The sequence below is a fragment of the Hippoglossus stenolepis genome, chromosome 2 (genome assembly GCF_022539355.2).
Source record: "Hippoglossus stenolepis isolate QCI-W04-F060 chromosome 2, HSTE1.2, whole genome shotgun sequence".
Classification (NCBI taxonomy): domain Eukaryota; kingdom Metazoa; phylum Chordata; class Actinopteri; order Pleuronectiformes; family Pleuronectidae; genus Hippoglossus; species Hippoglossus stenolepis.
The window spans coordinates 28,525,574-28,549,743 of NC_061484.1; the positions used below are offsets into that span (position 1 = coordinate 28,525,574).

A 24,170-nucleotide genomic window follows, 5' to 3' on the forward strand; every position below is an offset into this window, starting at 1 on the left:
AGGGTGTGAAGCTCGAATGTTACGAACAGAATAATGTTGTACTGCTGTAGTCCCAGGTTCACTGGAGTTATACAAAAAAAGATTATATATTATCACTTATTCTTCATTAGGATTATTGATTCATCATTATAATATTAGTTTGGTAATTTTAGTAACATAATTAGTTTGTTTGCTGCACCTTTAGAGACTGATGTAAATTATACTTTTTCTTTTTCTTCACAACATTATTCATATTTATAGTCTTGTTTATTTAATTTTATTTGTTCACTCACAACTTCCTCTTTTCTAACTTTGTGATGTACAGTTTTAACAAACAGATTTTCTTTAGGGATCATTAAAGTTATTTTTATTCTCTTCATATATTTTAACATTTAATGTGAAGCTCATTTGTTTCTAATTTGCTTTTGATTTGAAACTCTTGTATATTTTAATCTCACTTACAGTATTAATGGCAGTTTATTTTCCAGTTCAATTTTAAATCTTTCTTTAATTTGTCTTTTTCATGTCAATCTTTGTTGCATCTTAATGAGACACTGAACAGATGAGATTAAAAACATCCCAGTTTCTCTCAAGTCTCCTTAGGGGAAATTTGTCTTTCTTGTGTCAGTGAGATGTTGTGATGTGGATGATACAGGTTTGGTATGAACAGCCACTAAAGTTATTTCTCACACTCGCTGAAACCACAGTTTAATCTAACACCTTCTGTCTCAGGATGCAGGTAGGTGCAAAGGAAGGAAGGTGGGTGTGTGTTTAACAATTTGACTTTCTCAGCCTCTTCTGTGTTGTGAGTAGACGTGTCTGTGATGTGACTGAGTTTCATCTTGTGCACATTATTTATCTGTGGACGTTTTATTGTTTGAAGTCACAGGCGAGGCAGCTACTATAGTGTAACTGCAGCAGCGAGTGGATTTATTTGTCCTTCTTCTCACTGTGACTTGAGTACTGTCGTCTACATTCATGTTTCACTCTATTTTACCTCGGACTTCTGATTCACCTGAAGTGAGTTTGAGAAAGAAAGAAAAAAATATAAATGAACATTCATTCATTTTCAGATCACCACCTGTAAAGTGACGCAGAAAGAAAATATATGAAGGAATTATCATCAGTATTATTTTTTATCTTTGTTTAAAGTTTCTATCGTATAGAGCTCAAAATATTATTATTATTATTATTATTATTATTATTCATTATTCATAAACTACAATCATGTTTGAGTTCCTCTCCTCTCATTAAGATTGTCATCAGTGTGTGGAGTCATCAAGTTGAAATGCTATGGAATGCTGCTCATGGAAATGTGTTTCTTTCTAGAAAGTAAAAGTAAACTAAGTGTTCTCTGAGTAGCCGTTATGAATCTGATTCTCTGTGTTACAGTGTTTAGTGTGAGAATGGCTGGGATGTGATTACACTTCTCAGGATCTGTGCCGTCAGGATCAACAGTGGACATTACCCTGTACCTACACATACCCATCCACATTTAATAACCATGATACTACAGTTCAGGAAACTTTCTAGTTCATTCAAGAGAAGTAGTAATGGGATTTCGTTGATCTAAGGACTGATCGGAGTATTCAGGTCGTGTGGAGTATCTGTGGAAACAACAAGTGCACTCCTGAGAATCTCTAACCTGAGAGAAGGCGACTCAGCTGTGTGCAAGTTCAGGTTCACAACAAACCAGCCCTACTGGGAGTTTAACTGGTTCAGCTGAGTCACTCTGTCTGTCACAGGTAACATTTACATCTGAACATTCATTCATTTATTTCCTACATCTTGTTTGGTTCACTTGAGTGTGTCTGTGCACTTTTAATAGCCATGTGTGTGTTGTCAGTTTGGACTCAAATGAATTCCTTATTCTCACACAGATTTGTGTGCAGGTGAGCAGATCAGTGAGTATGACTCTAATAACTTCCATGCATGCAGAGCTCGGGTGTCAGAGCAGTTGTCGTCTTCTGATCACATCTGAACTTCACGTCTGGTAAGAATCAACACAAGAAGAAGGAAGGAGCATCTTATTCAGATACTTTTTATTCTGCAGACAGTGTTTCCTGTGCTGTTAAAGGACACGAGGATTTCACTCTCCGTCAATCAATGATTCAATCTACAGTATTTCACTAACAGCACCATCTGCTGGAGTATCTGAGATAATGCATTGTACCATAACTTCATGTGTCTTTAAATACTTTTTCCTGCATGGGCACATTGAACTCTTGGGATACTACTGTCAGTACTGACAAACTAGTGTACTAGTACTAGTATTCTCTTGTGTAAATAAAGATTGAAGACATGACTGCTCCCCAGAAGTGAATCCAAGCATTGTGATCGCCCCTGGTATGCTGGCTGCAGTATAGAACATACATCCTGCCTCCTCCATGTTAGTGGGAAGGACATGGACCAATCTAAAAGTCAAATACATTTTTCTCAAAGATGGTTTTGTGTCATTTTAGGTCGTTCTTATCACACTCTGTTGTTCATGTTTCTCATAAGTTGGTTTTAATTAGTTATTTGATAAATGAAAATTAGATTAAACTATGATTGACTGAGGCTGACTCCAGTTAGTCGAGCTCATGTATGGGACCTTGATACTGTAGCTCCATCTCCAGATCACTACTGTGCAGACTGTGGTTCCAAATGTGAAAGATGGCAGCGTTGGTATCCCAAGGATATTTTGGCTTCATTTCTGGAGAGTGGGAGGAAGTGGAGACGTGTGTCCATCTTTAGTCGACTCTGCATAAAAAGATACAGATCATTTCCTCCATATTGGCAGTTTGCTCCATTATAAGGAAACCTTCTGAGTCCCTCATGTTTCTCACCTCAACAGTGTGTTTCTCCTCACTCTGAAGTCTAAAGGGCACTTCCTGGGTTTTGTGAACTGAAAGTTTCCTCATCTTGGCATCGTCATCATCTTAAAATGAAAACCATGCCCAGGTGTTGATTCCTGGAGAAAATACATGGAGTTAGTTTATAAATGTATAAGTTTATCTACTGATTCTCTGATGTGCTCTGTGTTACAGTGGTACAGTGTGAGAATGGCTGGGATGTGAGTTACACTTCTACTGAGATCTGTACCGTCAGAGGATCCAACAGTGGACATTAACTTGCTTTTCACATACCCATCCACATTTAATAACCAAGAAGTTGAAAGTTCTTCACTTTGGTTAATGAATATTTCTGAGTTGGTTTCGCTGATCTTGCATGTTTTTACACCAGACGCTCCAAAGCCTCCCTCTGTGTCAGTGAGAGTCCCTCTGGTAGAGATCATGAAGGGCAGCTCGGTGACTCTGACCTGCAGCAGTGATGCCCTGGCCCAGCAGCTCATTACACCTGGTACAAAGAGGGACGAGGACTCACCAAAAGCATCAGGACAAATCTTCACCATCCACATGAATATCACAGCTGAACATGGTGGGAAATTATCAGTGTGAGGCCCAGAACACAGAAACATTTTAAGAAACATGCACACAAACCGGCAGCAGTGATGCTAACCCAGCAGCTAATTACACCTGGTCCAAGGAGGACGAGGACTCACCAAAAGCATCAGGACAAATCTTCACCATCACTGATATCACAGCTGAACATGGTGGAAAGTATCAGTGTGAGGCCCAGAACACACAAGGACGTAGTAAGGCCACCTTACATCTGACTGTTGGAGCAGGTGATTTTAGGACTCTGTCTTTTACAGCCTACCCCCTCCTTTTCATTGCACCAGAACCTTAAACCATCAATACTCAGGATTTCCAGATGTGTCACAGCTGTATATCAAGCCCATCATATTGCACATGAACAATACTGACTGACCAACAGCATCACCTGGTAAACTGAGTCATCAGTCTAACCACACTGCTAATGTCTCCTGTCTGTTGTCTAGTGAAGTCAGTGATAATCATGAATATCATCAGGCTGACTCTGGTGGTCGTGCTGGTTCCAGTGCTGGTCTGGACTCTGTGGACGAGGTAAAACAATACAAATCCATCAGTTCACCCTCTGTTCTTTTACTGTCTTCTTCAAATGTCTTCAAACACTAGTTTCAGTGTTATGAAGTTCATTCTGTGAAATGTTGTATTTGTTGTTGTTTTCGATTCAGGATGAAGAAAACTCTGAGCTTGAAATCAGAAGCGAATGAAGCTGTGGAGATGATAGAGGTGAGAGACAGTGAGGCCAAAAGAATGACTCCATATCACTGTTTTCATCTCACAATGTTAAAGAAAGAGATAAAACATTTCTTGGATCAGCTACTTTGTCTGAATCTGCCCCAAAATGTAAAAGGTTCTTTCCATTGACCGTATATTAAAATGGACGTAGACTCTGGGTCTAGAAAGTGAAGTGAATGATCCACTTAGAGTCAAACAGACCATAAAGCACCGCAGGCATTGGGGCATGGATACCGTGTGATTGACAGCTAGTACTGGGTGCAGGTCGCAGGTTTAGGTGGGTGGGCAGTGTCCTTGGGCCCAAGTCAGGCTCCACCCCTCTCCTCCAAATATGGTTACTTCTGGTTTCAAAAAACCAAGATGGCGCTGGACAACATGTCAAAAATGGAGGCTTCAAAATGGCAGCTCACAAACCAATGGGTGACGTCACGGTGCGTTGACACTTCTTTCTTGGCCCATGTCCCATCCTTCCACCAAGTTTTGTGGAAATCAGTTTATCAGTTTTTGTGTAATCCTGCTGATGAACAAACAAACGAATGGACAGGGGGCGCAACAACGTTCAAACTATTTTGAATGAACTGTGATTATATGCAGGTTTCATGAATAAAGTCCAGTGAGGCTTAATATTTTCTCATCTCTCCCCCATCAGTCACACAACTGTCCTGAGTATGAGGACGTCGCTGCTGCAGCACAGACAGAAGACACAGAGGAGCAGGAAGACCTGGTGTGAAGCCTCAGGTCAGAGCCACTGTGACAAACACAACCAAGATGGACGACTTCAGAGTACATCCGTACAAGCGAGTTTTACAGAAACCATAGTGTGTAGTTATTAAATACAGGAAATCTGTCCAAGCAACAAAATATCTGAGTGCAAGCGCAGAGTTTGAGCACAAGCAGAGCAAATCTAAGCACCAGCAGGAGCTGTGTGAGTGCAAGCGCAGGGTTTTGAGTAAAAACACCACGAAATCTGAACGTGCAAGTCCAGCTCTCAAACTAAAAGACCACGCTTTTTAATAAAGAGGAAAACACCCACACATTTCCTTTCTACTCATGGTTTCCTGTTTTCTTTTCTCCTCAGGTGCACTGTGATTGGTTGATGAAAGTATGTGAGAGGAAACAGGAAGTATCTCTCTTTCCATCCCCGGTTGCAGCAGCAGCAGTTTGTACAGCATGACCTTTAGAGCAAGAGTATTGTTGTGTTGTTTCTTTTCTTTTCCTTTCTGATGGGTCCAGTCGTCCAGTTTCCGCAGCTTTATTTCTGTGAGCTTTAGTTCTGATGTTGGTTTAGGTTGAAGGAAGATTCTCAGGTCCTACGACCCTTTGTGGGTTGGTGTGTTGGGTTTTCCTTCTCATTTCCCATTTTGCCGGCCTGTTGTTGAAGTTGTTGTCTTTTCTGCAATAAATTGACTTTTTTGGCTGTTACCCTCTGAACTATGTTGGACGTCTTGGTGATGAGCCTTTGAGGCTGTGGTAACACCACGTGACTCATCTCGTGTCTTATACATGATATTAATGTGGTTATTACATGGATAATGAATTATTATGTATCGTGATTTTATGATTCTTTCTTAAATAAATGTTTTTGGTCTTTTGTTTTCACTCCTTATCTATTTGTTTGTTTGTTTTTCAGCAGAATTACACCAGAAAACTAAAAACTGATTTTTCCACAAACTCATCAAATTTGGGCAGGAATCCTGATAAAGGGGCGGAGCCAGGAGCCTGTTTGTATCACTGTCTTTATAATTGTGAGACTGATGAAAACAGTCAGGATTATTTAGAGGACTGGTTTCTATGAGTGATTGAACTCTGGTGCAGCTCGATTGAATTGAGGGAGATTGAATTGATGGAGGCTGGCATGTGCACACATAGACACCAAAGGGGGCTTGAGCCACTGCCCTTTTCCTTCCTCGAGAGAAAGTGCCCTTTTTTAAATACATGAATATTATATTCCTGTTTGCGCACAGCTTCCCTGTCAAACAAATATATTGAAATATAATAAAAACTCTAAATATCAGGTTGGGAGATTAGACTAGTCTCTGTACCTCCTCCCTCCACGTCTCCTGCACAGAGCTGAGCACTGGAGCTGTGGACATTTCTCCATTCTTAGAAGCATCGCGACTCGGACTCTGAATAATTGTAACAGCGCTGCTCCAGGACAGACCTCGTTAAAGTCCGGTCTGTGTCAGAGCCTCTGTCGGAGTCTGCTTCCTCCTCACTCCTCCTCTGACCTGCGCTCACTTTACACTTTAACATTAAACACCAGCACTGATCACAAGTTATCAGGACACCTACAGGACTGACGTTTACTTTGTGTTGGTTTGATTCTCTTTAGAGTTTATGAGACACATGTTTAAACCTGCGACACAACACGAGACGTGATGACAGAGTCAGGACATCAGGTTAAAGTGAGAGAACCATCCGAGTCATGATCCGACATCATCGACTAATAACTAAATACATGTGATTATCAGTTTGTGTGAAGAGGGACAGAGACCAACACACACACACACACACACACACACACACACACAAAACACACACACACACACACATCCTGCAGACAGAAGAGTTCCTCCCACAGATTCCGACGTTACAGTGTTTTAACTTCTTTGTTGCAGAAGAAGCATGACGCCCGTTCATCCAGGAACATAAATATGAATTCAGCAGTTTTTATAAAGTTCAGTTCTAAATGTGATGATTAGAAAACATCAGAGGATCAAAGTCACTTGTTGACCTGCGGAGTAATGGCCTCAGTGCAGTGGAGCTGCTAAGGGGGCCAGGTGGGGCCAGGTGGGGCCACCTAGATACACTAAAGGCAATAATCAGAGTTTGTCCTTTTAAGCTTTAGGTGCAGGACACAAGTCTAAACTGAATGAATGTCCAATCAGTGTGGAGACACTGACCACTGTCACAGACTGACTGTTATACCTTATTTTGTAAGTTACAGCACAACTGTAAGAACAGTAAAAGTCTATAATACTTTTTAAAGCACTTTCTAAATAAAAACAGATTTCATATTTGTCTGACTGATTTTATTAACTGATGAAAAAGCAGCCATGGGACATTGTGGATGTGGAACACTTTGACTTTTAGTTCTCACAATACACCCAGACCACAAAGTTGATCCAACTTGAAAAAGGTAAGTAAATAAATTTACTTCATATCTACTTATTAATTTAATTTAAAAACTGTATTACTTAATTTTGGCAGATTTTTCCAACTTAAAAACGGCAAGTGAAGTTAACTCTCAAAGTAAAACCAGCTAGTCTGATTTAACTGAATAGTTGTGTTTACTCTGGCTACAACCATATAACTGCGTTTCTAAACAAAAACGATCTCTCTCCACGTTCTGCTTGTGCTTTAATGTAGTATCAGACTAATCAGAACAATCAGTTCCAGAGTTGAGGTGGAGTTCATGTGAATTTCACAGTCGGGAACTAATTCTTCTGATTATTCCGACTCCACGTTAACGCACAACCAGAGCACAGTGGGAGGCTCCGCCCATCTAACCCAACAGTCGATGGTTCCTGTGTCGCTCTACTGCTCACGTGCACCTGTGCATGAGCTCATGAAGTCCAGTCTACACAAGTGAACAGTTTTACACGTGTATCAGACAAAACAAGTTTGACTCACATGAGTTGAATCCTCGTGAGAAATGAGTAAAGAACACTAAAGTAATGTAAGTTTGCATAATTATGACCTTTTACAATGTATTGTTATGACCCAGTCTTCATATGGACTGGAGGTGTAAATAAACAGGAACTGACTTCTAACATGAGGTTAAAAGAAAGAATAATTCAACATGATTTTTTAAGTCCAGTCTCAAGAAAGTAAAGAAAGTGTTAGATTCACTGTCAGGCTGCAGAACTACTCTCACTGTTATTTGCATGAAATATATTTGAATAAGTTCACGCATCATTTCCAAAATGTAAAAGTAAAAGATGAACTAATCACATTTCAAAGCTCAAACGTCACAGTGACCTCATATGATTCTGGAAAAGTAACACAGACTGAAAATGCTCTGGTTGGTGGAGGCATCCTACAGCAGGGTGGTAATTCTAGTTTGTGCTGTGGTTACAGTGGTGCAGGGTGCGGATGACTGGGGAGTGAGGTGCACTCCTACTCAGATCTGTGCTGTAAAGGATCGAAGGTGCAAATACGCTGCTCCTACTGGCACCCATCCAGAATAGATGACCTTGATGTTGCAGTGGAGCAAACATACTGGTTTACTAAAGGGCAGGACAGTGAACCTGTGGATCTGAGAGCAGCCTCTGAGTACACAGGTCGTGTGCAGTATCACTGTGGAAACAAGGCCTGCACTCTGACCATCACAGACCTGAGAGGAGCGACTGGATGTGTACCAGTTCAGGTTCATAACAAACCAAACCGACTGGGAGTTTTACTGGTTCACCTGGAGTCTCCTTGTCTGTCACAGGTAACATTTCAGTTGGAAACAGTGAATCTATGGTTTGTTTATGTGGACAGCTCTGTCTAAAAGGATGTGTGTCTTTCTTTACTTTCACAGGTGTCCAGGTGATCAGCAAAAAGCAGCAGGTTGCTTGACGGAGGACTGTTCATGGTCACATGTGGAGTGTCAAACCAGTTGTCCTCCAACTCCCAGTCCGTCCTCGATATCAGAAATTTTGAAAAACATGATCTTGCAATGCTAAAGAAAATAAAACTAAAATCCTGGATCTGCACCAAAATCTTTCCAGTAATTGTTGCGTAATTGTGCAACCACACCAACCAGCCAACGGACTGGGGTGAAAACATAACCTCTGGGTGGACGTGATGTTAGCAAATCACAAATACAACCACATATGTAGAGCTGGAATTCAAAATATCATCGTCTTTACTGTAAAGCTAAATGTAGCATCTTTTCTGCATTGTTTATTTCCTGACATGGGAAACAGCCATCTGTGAATTATTGTTAAATACAGCAGTAAAGATTATAGTTGTCATGGTGATAGTCAAAGGTTTTTGTTTTTCAGGTGTCCATGGAAATTCATGCGACAGAGTGAATTACATCGACAGGAACATCTGTGCCTTTAAAGGCTCATCAGTGGACATCTCCTGCAGTTACAACAGTCGCTATTATTCTATCACATCTAAGTCCTGGTTCGTTGCTGAGCAGCTGTATCCCTCAAGCTGTGGACTTACTCAAAGACCCAGAGTTCACAGATCGTGTTCAGGTCCTTGAACCAGAGCGAGGGCGCTCCACTCTGAGAATAATGAACCTGAGACTGAGTGATTCAGCCCAGTATCGCTTCACATTCAAATCACAGTGGTCTGAATGGGAGAGAAGTTTCCTGGCACAACTCTGACTGTCACAGGTACTGAGGAACACTAAGTCACTGTGTTGTTCAGTGGTTCTCAACCTGGGGTCCCACAGCTGCTTCTATGTGTGTTTCCTGTTCACAGATGTTCAGGTGATCTGGTCTCCGATTGGTCCAACACTGACTTGTCACAGCAGCTGTCTTCTCTCTGGTCGTCCCTACTTTGTCTGGTACAAGAATGGAACAGAAATTCACGGGGAAACGTCTCCAACTTTCAGGGGATTCCTTCAACCTGAAAACAACTATTCCTGTGCTTATGAGCTTCACCACTCGTCCCCTGTGTGTGAGTTGACTCCAAAATGTCCCGTGTGGAGACTTGAAAGGTTGAGCCTGGTGATTTTCTATATTTTAATAATTGTAAAAAAAAATCAAAAATCCCATGAAAAGACCAAATCAAAGTTTGTTATTAAAGCACTTTTCATATCCAACAGAATATAGACTAAGAGCAATAAAGCAAATAAAAACGATTCTCTCCACCCATCCACACACAGAGAAAGACAAGATAACAGGAAGTGAGAAAAAGCTTTAATCACAGTGGCTCATCTTTCATTTTCACTTCCACTTTTCCCTTCAGATTTTGCATGTATGTGAACAGGACACATGCAAATCCCACTCAGTGATTCACAAGACAGAGGTGACGTGTTCAGTTTTGTGAAGTCTGTATTTAATACAAACAGTAATTACTTGGTAAAACTACTAAACACTAAAGGGGGCCTTCCTGTGTCCAAAGGTAAATCAAACACTCTTCTAAAGATGCTGAGAACCAGGGACGGCTGCAAACTATTAAAAGACTATATTCTATAAAGCCACATTCTCATGTAAAGATCTGTTTATATCCTGCAGATGCTCCGAAGGTTCCTTTAGTGCAGCTGAGTCAACCTGAGACATTCTGAAGGGCAGCTCGGTGTCTCTGACCTGCAGCAGTGATGCTAACCCACCCCTGCATACGCCTGGTACAAACAGAACCAGACTTTGCTCAACAGAGCAGCTCAGCTGGTTTTCAGCTCCATCCCGTACTGCACAGCTGAGAATGCGCTGGGGAAGACAGCGTCTAAACGTGTCTTAATAAATGTGAAATGTGAGTAAATATTTAGAAATATTCAAAAGCCGAGAGGTTTTGCACATCTTCAAAATTCCAGATGCTGCAACACTCTTCAAATCCATTAAAATCCATGTAAATCCAGACGCTCCACAGTCCTCCTCTGTGTCAGTGAGTCACTCTGGTGAGATCATGGAGGGCAGCTCGGTGACTCTGACCTGCAGCAGTGGATTGACTTTAGCTCCAAGTCAAACATCCTGCAACATTCCCTGTTCATCCATTGTGTGATTTCTCCAGGTGCATGGAAATCAGCAGTGACTGGAACAACCACAGCTCTTCTCCTGGTGGTCATACTCCTCGCTGTCTTCCTGTGGATCAGGTGACTCAGTCACACAGTGACGCTACTGAATAGAAACATACAGTTCGTAATAAGACCTCACCGGCAAGTCTGAATAGAGGCTGGATTTTCAAAATAAAAGCACCCACATGGTTAGAGGAGAGAAACTTATTGCATGTCACAAAAATACAAACTACCACAAACAGGAACCAAGTTCTGGTACACACACACACACACACACACACACACACACACACTGACTCCTCTCTCTCTCTCTCTCTCTCTCTCTCTCTCTCCGTTCTTCTCTGGAGGAGTTTTCTAGTTCATCCAACTGTTTATTTCTTTCCTCCCATCTAGAAGAAACAAGTCCTTCACACAACAGCGTGAGTGCGGTGAGAGACCAGAAGACAGAGCGCAGGTAAATGAATAGTTTCATTTAAAAGCACTTGATCTCCACTCTTCAAGGCTGCCTCATTAACCGGTGGCGTTCTGCATCATTGTGATTTGATGAGAAGGGTCAGACCATGAATGTCTTGGGAGGTCATATTCCTTTACTCTAACAAAAGCTTAAACTCCATAAGGGAGAAAGTGACTGGATCTCTTATGCCTCTGTGCGGCGACAGCCAATGGCCGGAGGCGTTATGTTTACAGGTTGTCCGTCTGTCCGATGGCGACTGTGGAGGTCAAAGGTCAAGGTGACTGTGACCTCCTGAACCATGTTTAGCCTCAACAGATTGAGAGAATCATTTTCAAATTTGGCACAAATGTTCACTGACACTCATGAATGACCTGATTGGTCAAAGGTCAAGGCCACAGTGGCCACACCAACATGTTCTGGGCCTTTTGAACATGATATCTCAAATCTGCCTTTAAGGAATTTCTTGAAACTTTGACTTGAAGATGAACAGATTGGATTTTGTCACGATGGTCTCATATGAGGAAAGAAATAAATGTATGAATATTGAAACTGCACTGGTTGGAGGAGGCGCACAACCGAAGGGCAGTAATTCTAGTTAGGGAGTAAAATGTAGAGTGAATGTTTCATGGTGGTGACACCGGGTTCATCTGTTAAGAAGATGAGCTGGTGACCAGCAGGGAAAAACAGAAAGCTCCAAGATCACTGCTGCCATCACAGTTTGATTCAGCAGAGTAGGATCAGGCCCACAACAAAGAGAAACTCTCAGAACCCAACAAAGTTAAAGAGTAAGACACAGATTCCAGCCTGATCCCAGCTAGTATTTTACTGTACGACCAGATTTCAGCTGCGGCCCACACACGACCAGCAGAGCCGCACGATGACGTCCACTACGCCAGTGTTGTGCAATAATGCATCAAACGTGATACCATAAAATGGTGTGCCTTTTGGCATTCAATAAATTTGGTTATCAAGTTAAAAATATTAAATATTAATATTTTATTATTAATATTAAATAATAACTTTAATTGATTAAAGTTACCTCGGGGCACCACCCGACCAGCAGAGCCGCACGATGACGTTAATTACCCTTCGGTTTACAAGGAATGTTCATGTCGTGTTCTACTCTTGATATACAGCAGCATAGTGCGTGCAGGGTGTGTTCTCCGGTGCCACATAGTGGACACAGGAAGCATGTACACAGCTGGACACTCCACGCCGGAATTAGCATCTTTCTCAATCGTGCAGTGTCGGACGGTTGAGAAAAGTAAACCTCTGCGTCCACTGGCTGGATCGAGGGGGGGGGCAGGCCTGTTCAATGCTGCTTACAGCTTTAGTTGAGGATGATTCAGGTTTGGTGGGAACAGCCACTAAAGTCGTTTCTCACACTCTGTAAAATGAAGAAATTCACAGTTTGTACAAAACACAAGTTACTTCTTTATTTTAGGTTTAATCTAACACCATCAGTCTCAGCATGCATGTCAGTGTAAAGAGGAAGGAAGGGGGTGTTTAACAGTTTGACTTTATCTTTCTCTGACAGAAACTTTCTTTATTCTCAGACTCTTCTGTGTTGTAGGTAGACGTGTCTGTGATGTGACTGAGTTTCATCTTGTGCACATTATTTATCTGTGGACGTTTTTATTGTTTGAAGTCACAGACGAGAGCAGCAGCTACTATGAGTGTAACTGCAGCAGCGAGTGGATTTGTTGTCCTTCTTCTCACTGTGACAGGTACTGTACGTCTACATTCATGTTTCACTCTATTTTACACTCGGACTTCTGATTCACCTGAAGTGAGTTTGAGAAAGTAATAAAATATAAATGAACCATTCATTCATTTTCAGATCACCACCTGTAAAGTGATGCAGAAAGAAAATATATGAAGGAATTATCATCAGTATTAATTTGTATCTTTATTTAGAAGTTTATATCGTCTAGAGTCTGAAACGTTATTATTATTATTATTATTATTATTATTATTATTATTATTATTATTATTATTATTATTATTATTATTATTATTATTATTAATATTATTATCATCATGACTGAGTTCCTCTCCTCTCGATGCAGGAATTGTCATCAGTGTGTGGAGTCATCAGTTGAAATGCTATGGAATGCTGCTCATGGAAATGTGTTTCTTTTCTACAGAAAGTAAAAAGTAAACTAAGTGTTCTCTGGTGTCGTTATGAATCTGATTCTCTGTGTTACAGTGGTACAGTGTGAGAATGGCTGGGATGTGAGTTACACTTCTACTGAGATCTGTGCCGTCAGAGGATCAACAGTGGACATTACCTGTACCTACACATACCCATCCACATTTAATAACCATGATACTACAGTTCAGGAAACTTTCTGGTTCATTCAAGAGAGTAATGGGATTCACGTTGATCTAAGTACTGATCCGGAGTATTCAGGTCGTGTGGAGTATCTCTGTGGAAACAACAAGTGCACTCTGAGAATCTCTAACCTGAGAGAGAGCGACTCAGCTGTGTACAAGTTCAGGTTCACAACAAACAAACCTACTGGGAGTTTAACTGGTTCAGCTGGAGTCACTCTGTCTGTCACAGGTAACATTTACATCTGAACATTCATTCATTTATTTCCTACATCTTGTTTGGTTCACTTGAGTGTGTCTGTGCACTTTTATATGCATGTGTGTGTTGTCAGTTTGGACTAAAATGAATTCCTTATTCTCACACACAGATTTGCATGTGCAGGTGAGCACATCAGTGAAGGGTGACACTTATTACCATGCAGAGCTCAGGTGTCAGAGCAGTTGTCGTCTTCCTGATCATCTGAACTACGTCTGGTACCAGAATCAACACAAGAAGATTGAAGGAGCATCTTATTCAGGTTATTTCTATTCTGCAGACAGAGTTTCCTGTGCTGTTAAAGGACTCGAGGATTTCCGCTCTCTGTCAATGTGTGAGTTTAATCTACAGTATTTCACGAACAGCACCATCTGCTGGAGTATTTGAGATAATGCATTGTACCATAACTTCATGTGTCTTTAAATACTTTTTTCTGCAAGGGCACATTGAACTCTTGGGATACTACTGTCAGTACTGACAAACTAGTGTAGTACTAGTACTAGTATTCAGCTTGTGTAAATAAAGATGGAAGACATGACAGCTCCCCAGAATTGAAGCCAAAGCATCTTGATCACCCCCTGGTGGCTTGCTGCAGTATAGAACATACATCCTGTCTCCTCCATGTTAGTGGATGGAACATGGACCATTCTAAAAAGTCAAATACATTTTTCTCAAAGATGGTTTCTGTCATTTTAGGTCGTTCTTATCTCACTCTATTGTTCATGTTTCTCATAAGCTTGGTTTTAATTAGTTATTTGATGAAATTAAAATTAGATTAAACTTCATGATTGACAGCTGAAGCTGACTCAGGATTGGTCGAGCTCATGTATGGGCGGGACCTTGATACTGTGGCTCCATCTCCAGATCACTACTGTGCAGACTGTGGTTCCAAATGTGAAAGATGGCAGCGTTGGTATCCAGGATATTTTGGCTTCATTTCTGGAGAGTGGGAGGAAGTGGAGACGTGTCGTCCATCTTTGGTCGACTCTGCATAAAAGACACAGATCATTTCCTCCATATTGGCCAGTTTGCTCCATTATAAGAGCAACTTCTACAAGGTCCCTCATGTTCCTCACCTCCAACAGTGTGTTTCTCCTCACTCTGAAGTCTAAAGGGCACTTCCCTGTGTTTTTTGTGAACTGAAAGTTTCCTCATCTTGGCCTCGTCATCATCTTAAAATGAAAACCTGCCGACTGGTGATTCACCAGAGAAAATACATGGAGTTAGTTTTATAAATGTATAAGTTTATCTTCTGATTCTCTGATGTGCTCTGTGTTACAGTGGTATGGAGTCAGAATGGCTGGGATGTGAGTTACACTTCTACTGAGATCTGTGCCTTCAGAGGATCAACAGTGGACATTAACTGTACCTACACATACCCATCCAGGTTGAATCACCATGATACTACAGTTCAGGAAACTTTCTGGTTCATTCAAGAGAGTAAAGGGATTTACGTTGATCTAAGGACTGATCCGGAGTATTCAGGTCGTGTGGAGTATCTCTGTGGAAACAACAAGTGCAGTCTGAGAATCTCTAACCTGAGAGAGAGCGACTCAGCTGTGTACAAGTTCAGGTTCACAACAAACCAACCTACTGGGAGTTTTACTGGTCGACCTGGAGTCACTCTGTCTGTCACAGGTAACATTTTCATTAGAGTCAGTTTGAAATGTTAGTGTGTATGTTGAAATAAAATAACATGTTTGTTCACAGACCTCAGCTCCAGGTACATGTGAGGAGATCAACAGCCAATCCATATTCTACCTGGACAGAGCTGACCTGTCACAGCAGGTGTCAGCTCCTGATCATCTTTCCTACGTTTGGTACAATAACAATGAACTTGTGGGACGAAAAAAATACTTTCACCTCCAACACTTTAATGCTGAAGACAGCTATCACTGTGCTATAGAAGGACATCGTTTCCCTTCTCCTACATTGGGTGAGTTTACTCCTCCTCATGAAGCTTCAATAATGTGGAAATAATTAAAATTTTAGCTTTTAACAAATAATACAGACAGTGTTTTGATTGTATTCTCCTCCTGTGTGTTAATATAAATTCTCCTTCAGACGCTCCAAAGGTGTGTCAGTGAGTCCCTCTGGTGAGATCATGGAGGGCAGCTCGGTGACTCTGACCTGCAGCAGTGATGCTAACCCAGCAGCTAAATACACCTGGTACAAGAGAAGTGGAGATAAAGAAGTTCCACCTCTCAGTGAAGAGACACAATTTGTCCTCAGCTCCATCTGGTCGTCAGACTCTGGAGAGTATTACTGCACAGCTGAGAATGAGCTGGGAAGGAGTTCAGCAAACATCTCTATTACTGTGACATGTGAGTGAAACACAGGTTATGAAGTGAAGATATATTGAATCTGTCCCATTCTTTGTCCTTTACATTTTAAATGTGCAGATATGGGTCGTTTGACTTCTGCATCATAAATATTCACAGTCAGACCATCAGCAGCACAAAGAGGAATCCACCCAGCATCAGTTAAAACATCCATAAAGCTTTCACCATCCTCAGTAAACTTGAAAGATATTTCCTTCACTGTGCACATTCACGTGACGAGCAAACAGCTCTCAGCAGACAGACAGTGGTGAAAACAAAACCCTGCTCCTGTGCACACGTCACACATACACCTCCCAGCAGGGGGAGCAGTGGCTCAGTAACATTTTAAGAGACACGCCCACAAACAGGCCACTCTGAACAGGGCTCTTCACACGTTTTATTAGGAAGAAACTCTGTCTAATTGTGGAAAAGGGTCATAATATGTCACGTTTAAGTCCACGTTACAAACTGGACTGTGGTTTGGAAATCTGTGGACATTCAGGGGAGTCTGGAAACAGTAGTGCAACAGGAAATCATTGAAAAAAAACTCTCACTTAACAACAAGAAGAATTTACCTGTGTCAGTTTAACAACCTTGCTGTTGTAACTCAGTGACTCCACTCACCTGAGCACCTTTGACTTTAACACATCATATCATATATGTCCCCAAATGTTAAACACAATGTCTGTCATCTGTTATCATCATTCTGTTTTCACACATACAGACGCTCCAAAGGTTCCCTCTGTGTCAGTGAGTCCCTCTGGTGAGATCATGGAGGGCAGCTCGGTGACTCTGACCTGCAGCAGTGATGCTAACCCAGCAGCTAATTACACCTGGTACAAGGAGAACCGAACTCTGCTTCAAGGACCAGAGGGCGTTTATCGTCTCTCCTCCATCAGCTCTGGGGACAGCGGGGTCTACTCCTGCAAGTCTGAGAATCAGTACGGACGGATCAACTCCACGTCTCTACACGTAGACGTCCAGTGTGAGAAAACATCCACATGTCCATGAAACCCAGCACTGTCTCGCAATCTTACAGAAAGTTCCTGGGTCCGCCCCCTTATCTGGATTCACACCAAACTTTACTGAGTTCTTCCTGACCCGCACCTCATCCTACCTTCAAGTTTCATGCTAATCGACTCAGTAGTTTTTGTGTAATCTTGCTTAAAATCAACAACCAACAAACAAACGGGCTGGGGTGAAAACATCTCTGGAGAGTATTACTGCACAGCTGAGAATGAGCTGGGAAGGAGTTCAGCAAACATCTTTATTACTGTGACATGTGAGTGAAACACAGGTTATTAAGTGAAGATATATTGAATCTGTCCCATTCTTTGTCCTTTACATTTTAAATGTGCAGATATGGGTCGTTTGACTTCTGCATCATAAATATTCACAGTCAGACCATCAGCAGCACAAAGAGGAATCCACCCAGCGTCTGTTAAAACATCCATAAAGCTTTCACCATCCTCAGTAAACTTGAAAGATATTTCCTTCACTGTGCACATTCACGTGACGAGCAAACAGCTCTCAGCAGACAGACAGTGGTGAAAACAAAACCCTGCTCCTGTGCACACGTCACACATACACCTCCCAGCAGGGGGAGCAGTGGCTCATTAACAGTTTAAGAAACACGCCCACAAACAGGCCACTCTGAACAGGGCTCTTCACACGTTTTATTAGAAAAGAAACTGTCTTTATATTCAGTCAGAACATCGAGACAGGTTTAGCAAACATGACAAAAAGTTATTTTTGTAAATGTTTCGTCCTGCACCTTTAAGTATCGTCATGGAGATCAGCACTCATTGGATCAGCCGCTGCAGTTTTCCTCGCTGTGACTCTCCTCTCCGTGTTCCTACTGATCAGGTGAGCAAATCTGTTCCACTAAAGCTTTGTACGATGAATTCCTGAAAATCTGTCCTGTTAAATTAAATCAACTCAATTATTATGTATATTGTTTGTTATTTGGTTCAATTGATCAGAAGAAAGAGAAACTCTCAGCAATCTGCTGATCCTGGGGACAGACTTGACCACAGTGAGCAGGTGAGACACAGTTCAGCGTCCAATCCTTTCAAACGCCACTATTTCTCACGTCAAACCCTTTTCTCTGTCATGTGAAGATTAAAAACTAGTTATTAAAATCACAGTCAAAATTGCCATTGTAAAAACAATCATCTGGTGTTTGAATTTCCTTCTGGTAATCTATCCATTTAAGCAAATTGCTGAGTGTTATAATTTTCTGTGCTGTGCGGTTTGTTCAACAGTTTTTGCTGAACTATGACACTTGATGCTGCTCTAAGTTTGTTGATTTGTAACATGTGCTGCTTTAAATCTTGTGAAAGATTGTGTTGATTGGTTCAGATATCTTTAGTCTGGAGCACTGTAATGTGGAGCAGATCACCATTGGGTGTGGCTGTGTAACACGTTGATTTTGTGTTGTTCTGTCTGAGACTAAGTGTGTGTGAGACTGCTGTTCGTAGTCTGTGTCGTTGGGACAAATAAAGTCAGTGTTGGCTGCGTGTGGATGCAGCTCTATAATTAAAGGTTGATCGACAGAGCAGTCGTGTTCTTTCATATCTGTATTTAGTGAGTATGTTGCCCTTTGACGTGAATTTGAGGTAATTGTGTTACGAGTTTGGAGAGATAGCGCTGTGTGGCATTGAGTGTCGGTGAGTAGGGCGTGGTGCATCGGAGAGACGGAGAGTTGTGTACTCGTTGCTGGTCGGAACAAGACTGAGAGAAAGAAGGGAGTTAGGGGTGTGGCCTATCCCCCTTCCTTCTCCCTCCTTCTAGTTTCTGTGAGCCTGACTTTTCTTTTTTTAAGTGCCTCTGTGTCTGTAGACCTGCAGTTATATTAAAGTGTTATACAATTAAATGATACACACTATACACCCAAGATATAGTGCTAAAAGATTTTTATCAATGATTTGCTTTCAGATAGTTTTGGGGTCTAGGGATTATATTGTGTGTAGCTCGACCTCTAATTAAATTATGTTACACAACTTGTTTCGACCAAACTTTGCTGCAGTACGTGAACATCCAGCTCCCAGATGTAGTCTTATCTGGACACAACCGATGTGAAAGCGCAAACACAAGTGGCTCACATACACACTAAGTGAGAAGTTTGTAGTGTTAGTGTTTGGAATTCAAACTGAAGACCTTCCCTCCTTTTGGTTTTTAGTAGAACCACATGTTTCCTGTCCTTGAAACACGTCTGGTGTAGAAGGAGGCGCTTTAAATAAATCAATAGCTGCGATAGTTGGACTCTAACGTTGTCCATACTGCCACATGTCCAAGATTCAAAAGCAAATTTGTGTTTGCAGCATCTACCCAATGAGTCTGAGGAAAACTGTGACCTTCACTATGCCAGTGTCCACTTCATGAAGAGTCAGGCGGATCCCATCTACTCCAACGTCGGATCAGCTGAACCCAGCAAACACAAGGAGGCGGAGGAGGTTGCGTACGCTTCTGTCAACTTTCACAGATCTGCCCCGAGGTGAGCAGCTCTTCATTCAGGACCATTATCCTCACTAACACCACAACACATCATAAACAGAGATATATCCTATAGAAGTCATTTGTTTTTACACTTTCATTTTCTTGTTTGTTTAAAAATGTGTATTTGTTAAAGGAGACATATTCTGCTCATATCCAGTTTGATCATTTTAATTAGTGTTGTGACTTTAAAATGTTTAATGTTCAGAAAACATCACTTTCCTCAGACTGTCTATTGCTGCAGCTCCTCTTTTCAGCCTCTGTCGCAAACACTTGGTTTTAGCTCCTGTCTCTTTAAGGCCCCTCCTCCTGATAATGCCCAGTCTGCTCTGATTGGTCCCCGCCCACTCTGTTGTGATTGGTTAACCACTTCCTGTGCGTGTAGGAAATCCTCCACTCTCACTTTACGAGGACACATTCAATCTCAAAACATTTCTTATAGTTTAACTATCGTTTCCGTGGTGAACGACATGTTTGTTTGAACCCGTGCAGCGGGCTCTCGTTTGGTGGGTGTGTCAGAGGTGTTCCCCAATCAGCAGCGACTGTTTTAAAAAGGCAGTGACACAATGGATTCTAAAGTTCTCTACAGATGCTGGTGTTAGAAGCTGCTGTTCCAGACGACGGAAGCAGAGACTGTGACATTCAGCCTGTATTGAAGCATTCAACACGTATTTTAACCCACATCATCTACCTCCGAGATGTTTTCCACGAGAACGCCAAGAATGACCTCCTCCGCTGACATTGTTGCAACACTTCGTAACACAATGTGTTCAACGCACCACTGTTTACGTTTAAATACTGCTTCTGCTACGTTTGCTACAGTCCTGGCTTCTGCCGATGATGCAGAGGTACGGGCGGGACTACTGGTGAGGTGTTTCAGGAGCTTCATGTTTTCTGTGGGGCAGAGGAGCTCGTTTTACCAGGAGAGGAGCTCAGACTTTGGGCTTTTTAACTTTGCAGAACTTTGAAACTCAATATGTCTCCTTTAATGCTACGTCTCCATGACCTCCTGATCATTTATTTGTTTTATCTCCTTTCAGAACCAGAGGTCAGGACACTGGAGAGGATCCAGCTGCATTGTACAGCACAGTCAAAAAACCTCCTGCTGTTTAGACCAACGTCTGGAAATCACCTTAGTCCCGATGGAAATATCTCAACAGCTGATGGATGGATTTGAATAGAAGTTCATAGAACTGTTCATGGTCCCCACAGGATGAATCCTACTTTGGTGACAGTCAGACTCCAGCATCATTGTTGAAGTGAATGTTCAGTTTAAGTGACTTGTCTTGACAGCTAATGGATAAATTGCCCCGAGGATGAATCCAAACGACTTCGGTGACTCGACTTTTATCTGAAATATATCAGCAACTTGTAGAAGTTGTTAAAAACGCCACATTTAGCCTGAATGAAAAATATCAAACATTTTATAACTTGCAGCTTCAAACATGAAAATATCTGCGGTGGGTCAAAACAAGCATTATTAGTTAGTTGTAGTGTGACACTGCTGCCACTAGATGGTAGTAAAGAGTTTTACTGATAAAACCACAGAGAGGATTCTGTCTCTTTCACTTCTTTCTGTTTCTACACTATTGTTTCCAGCGTTTCCATCATCAGCCGATCAGGAGTTGTCCTCATTTCCTCTGAGGACTGGAGGGACCACGTCTCATGTGGATGTGAGCTGCTACTTACGTGATGAACACCTTGAATGTGACCGTTAACACAAAGTGAACTGCTGACACCAGATGAGCTGTGTTGCCTCTGGTGTCTGTTCAAAGTTTGCATCAGGCCCATTGATTTCACTTTAGTGTTTTGTGGTATTTCTCACATCACGTGTTAAACACGTGAAGAAGAAGGAGTTAGGTGTGTTTTAATCCACCATGTTCACACGGCGGCCATTTTCCTCTGACGTCTCTCTCAGGGTGTGAAGCTCGAATGTTGTTACGAACAGAATAATGTTGTACTGCTGTGATCCAGGTTTATAAGTTATACAAAAAAGATTATATATTATCACTTATTCTTCATCAGGATTATTGATTCATTATATTAGTTTGGGTAATTTTAGTACATAAGTTTGTTTGCTGCACCTTTAGGAGACTGATGTTAATTATACTTTTTCTTTTTCTTCACAACATTATTCATATTTATAGTCTTGTTTATTTCATTTGTTGTTCACTCACAACTTCCTCTTTTCTAACTTTGTGATGTACAGTTTTGCAACAAATCAGCTTTTCTTTCAGGGATCATTAAAAGTGTGTTTATTATTCTGTTCATATATTTTTATTTTTACATTAAATGTGAAGCTCATTTGTTCCTATTTGCTATTGTTTTGAAACTCTTACTATATTTTAATCTCACTTCCAGTATTCTTTCTGTCTTTTGTTCGTCCTTTTCATAATAAAGCCAGTCAGACGCCATACGAGACTTCCAACACGCACATATTTATTGTCTTCTTCCCGTGAGTTGAACTGCTTGCGGGTCCCGTTGCAGAGACGAGGTGGATGAATGCTTGTGTGACCCTTGGTTACACTAGAAAGAGTGTAAATGTGGAGCAGGATCAGAGATACTAGGTAAACAGGAGCCCTGGACTTGAATATCAGTAACGAGAATTAACACCGGGATTACTTTGAATGAACTTGTATTAGAACACATAACCTGCAGTTCAAGTTTGTTTGACACTTACAATACAGCATAAATTTACCCAAAACAATGAACAAAAATAAATAAAAGTTTAAAAGTGTGCACATAAAAGTCCCTTCAACGTCCGTGAGTCCAGTCTTAAATGTCAAACTGGTGGATTGATCGTTGGCACCCAATCCGTCTTTGTACAGTGTCTGTCCTACCACACCGTGGAGTGAAGAGGAACATGGAAGTCTGAATCTCTCAAAGTTGATCCAACTGGAAAAAAGTAAGTAAATAAATTTACTTCATATCTACTTATTAATTTAATTAAAAAACTGCATTTACTAAATTTTGTCAGATTGTTCCAACTTAAAAACGGCAGGTGAAGTTAACTCTCAAAGTAAAACCAGCTCGTCTCATTTAACTGAATAGTTGTGTTTACTCTGGCTACAACCATATAACTGCGTTTCTAAACAAAAACGATCTCTCTCCACGTTCTGCTTGTGCTTTAATGTAGTATCAGACTAATCAGAACAATCAGTTCCAGAGCTGAGGTGGAGTTCATGTGAATTTCACAGTCGGGAACTAATTCTTCTGATTATTCCGACTCCACGTGAACGCACAACCAGAGCACAGTGGGAGGCTCCGCCCATCTAACCCAACAGTCGATGGTTCCTGTGTCGCTCTACTGCTCACGTGCACCTGTGCATGAGCTCATGAAGTCCAGTCTACACAAGTGAACAGTTTTACACGTGTATCAGACAAAACAAGTTTGACTCACATGAGTTGAATCCTCGTGAGAAATGAGTAAAGAACACTAAAGTAATGTAAGTTTGCATAATTATGACCTTTTACAATGTATTGTTATGACCCAGTCTTCATATGGACTGGAGGTGTAAATAAACAGGAACTGACTTCTAACATGAGGTTAAAAGAAAGAATAATTCAACATGTTTTTTAAGTCCAGTCTCAAGAAAGTAAAGAAAGTGTTTCATTTCTTCATTTTAACAAGAGGATTTACTGGTGTTTGTCCGTTCATGCATGTTAATGATGTAAAGAGGAAGGAAGCCAAGGTCTTAACTGATCTATGATTTCTATCTGTCATCGTGACTGGCTGACAAACATCGTTTCTCAAGGGTGGAATCTAGCTGCTGATGTGGCTGCACCAACAGACGTGTGAAGCAACGATGGGTTTGAGAGAAGCAGCGAGTTGCTTTGTCATCTTCCTTCTTTCTGTGTCAGGTACATCTACATTTACAGGAAAGCACTTTGTGTTATATCGTGTTTGTATGAAAAGTGTTTGAATAATTGTTCCAGTCTTTCTCGTGGTTCCAGCTTCTTAATGTTTGGGGTTTTCCTGCATTTCTTTTAAATTATTTTGAGTAATTGTGAAGTTTGGATCATTGATTGGACAAAACAATTATTGTGAAGATGTCACTTTAGTCTCTGCTCTGCGTAGAGGTGATGTTATTCTGAGTTTCTAGATATTTTTATGCCTCAGTGCCGGTGACACCCAGTGACCTCAGGCATCTTGTTTTCAGGTCGTCTCGTTGTCTGATTCTTGTGAACGCAATATCTCAAGATCCCTTTGAGGGAGTTTCTTCAAATTTGGTACAAATGTTCATCACTTGGACTCAAAGATGAACTGAAGGTCAAGGTCACAGTGGCCTCACAAAACATGGCGGACTCCAGGTCCTGATTAGCCCTTTCTGTTTGTCCATTAGTCTGTGGTTGGAATCCTGATGATAGGCTGACCTTGGCTCCAAGGGCCTGGCAAAATGCCTTCCACACATGAGAGGTGAACTGGGGACCCCTGTCAGAAACGATGTCAGCTGGTATGCCGTGTAGATGGAAAACATGGTCAGTTAAT

At 41.3% G+C, this 24,170-nt stretch overlaps 1 protein-coding gene and 1 long non-coding RNA gene across 2 annotated transcripts in view; both read left to right on the forward strand.

Moving 5' to 3' along the window:
* The window catches only part of LOC118099583 (B-cell receptor CD22-like), a 160,185-nt gene that overhangs the window by 46,853 nt on the left and 89,162 nt on the right, over positions 1 to 24,170 (forward strand). Inside the window, exons 8-9 of the mRNA XM_047342434.1 lie at positions 15,930 to 16,189; positions 16,911 to 17,171. Coding sequence (XP_047198390.1) covers positions 15,930 to 16,189; positions 16,911 to 17,171 — 521 coding nt within the window. The remainder of the gene's footprint in view (positions 1 to 15,929; positions 16,190 to 16,910; positions 17,172 to 24,170) is intronic.
* LOC118099786 lies at positions 10,515 to 12,174 on the forward strand. The gene is made up of 4 exons (XR_007033027.1): positions 10,515 to 10,559; positions 10,818 to 10,899; positions 11,215 to 11,275; positions 12,113 to 12,174. It is a non-coding gene; the product is annotated as an uncharacterized LOC118099786 (long non-coding RNA).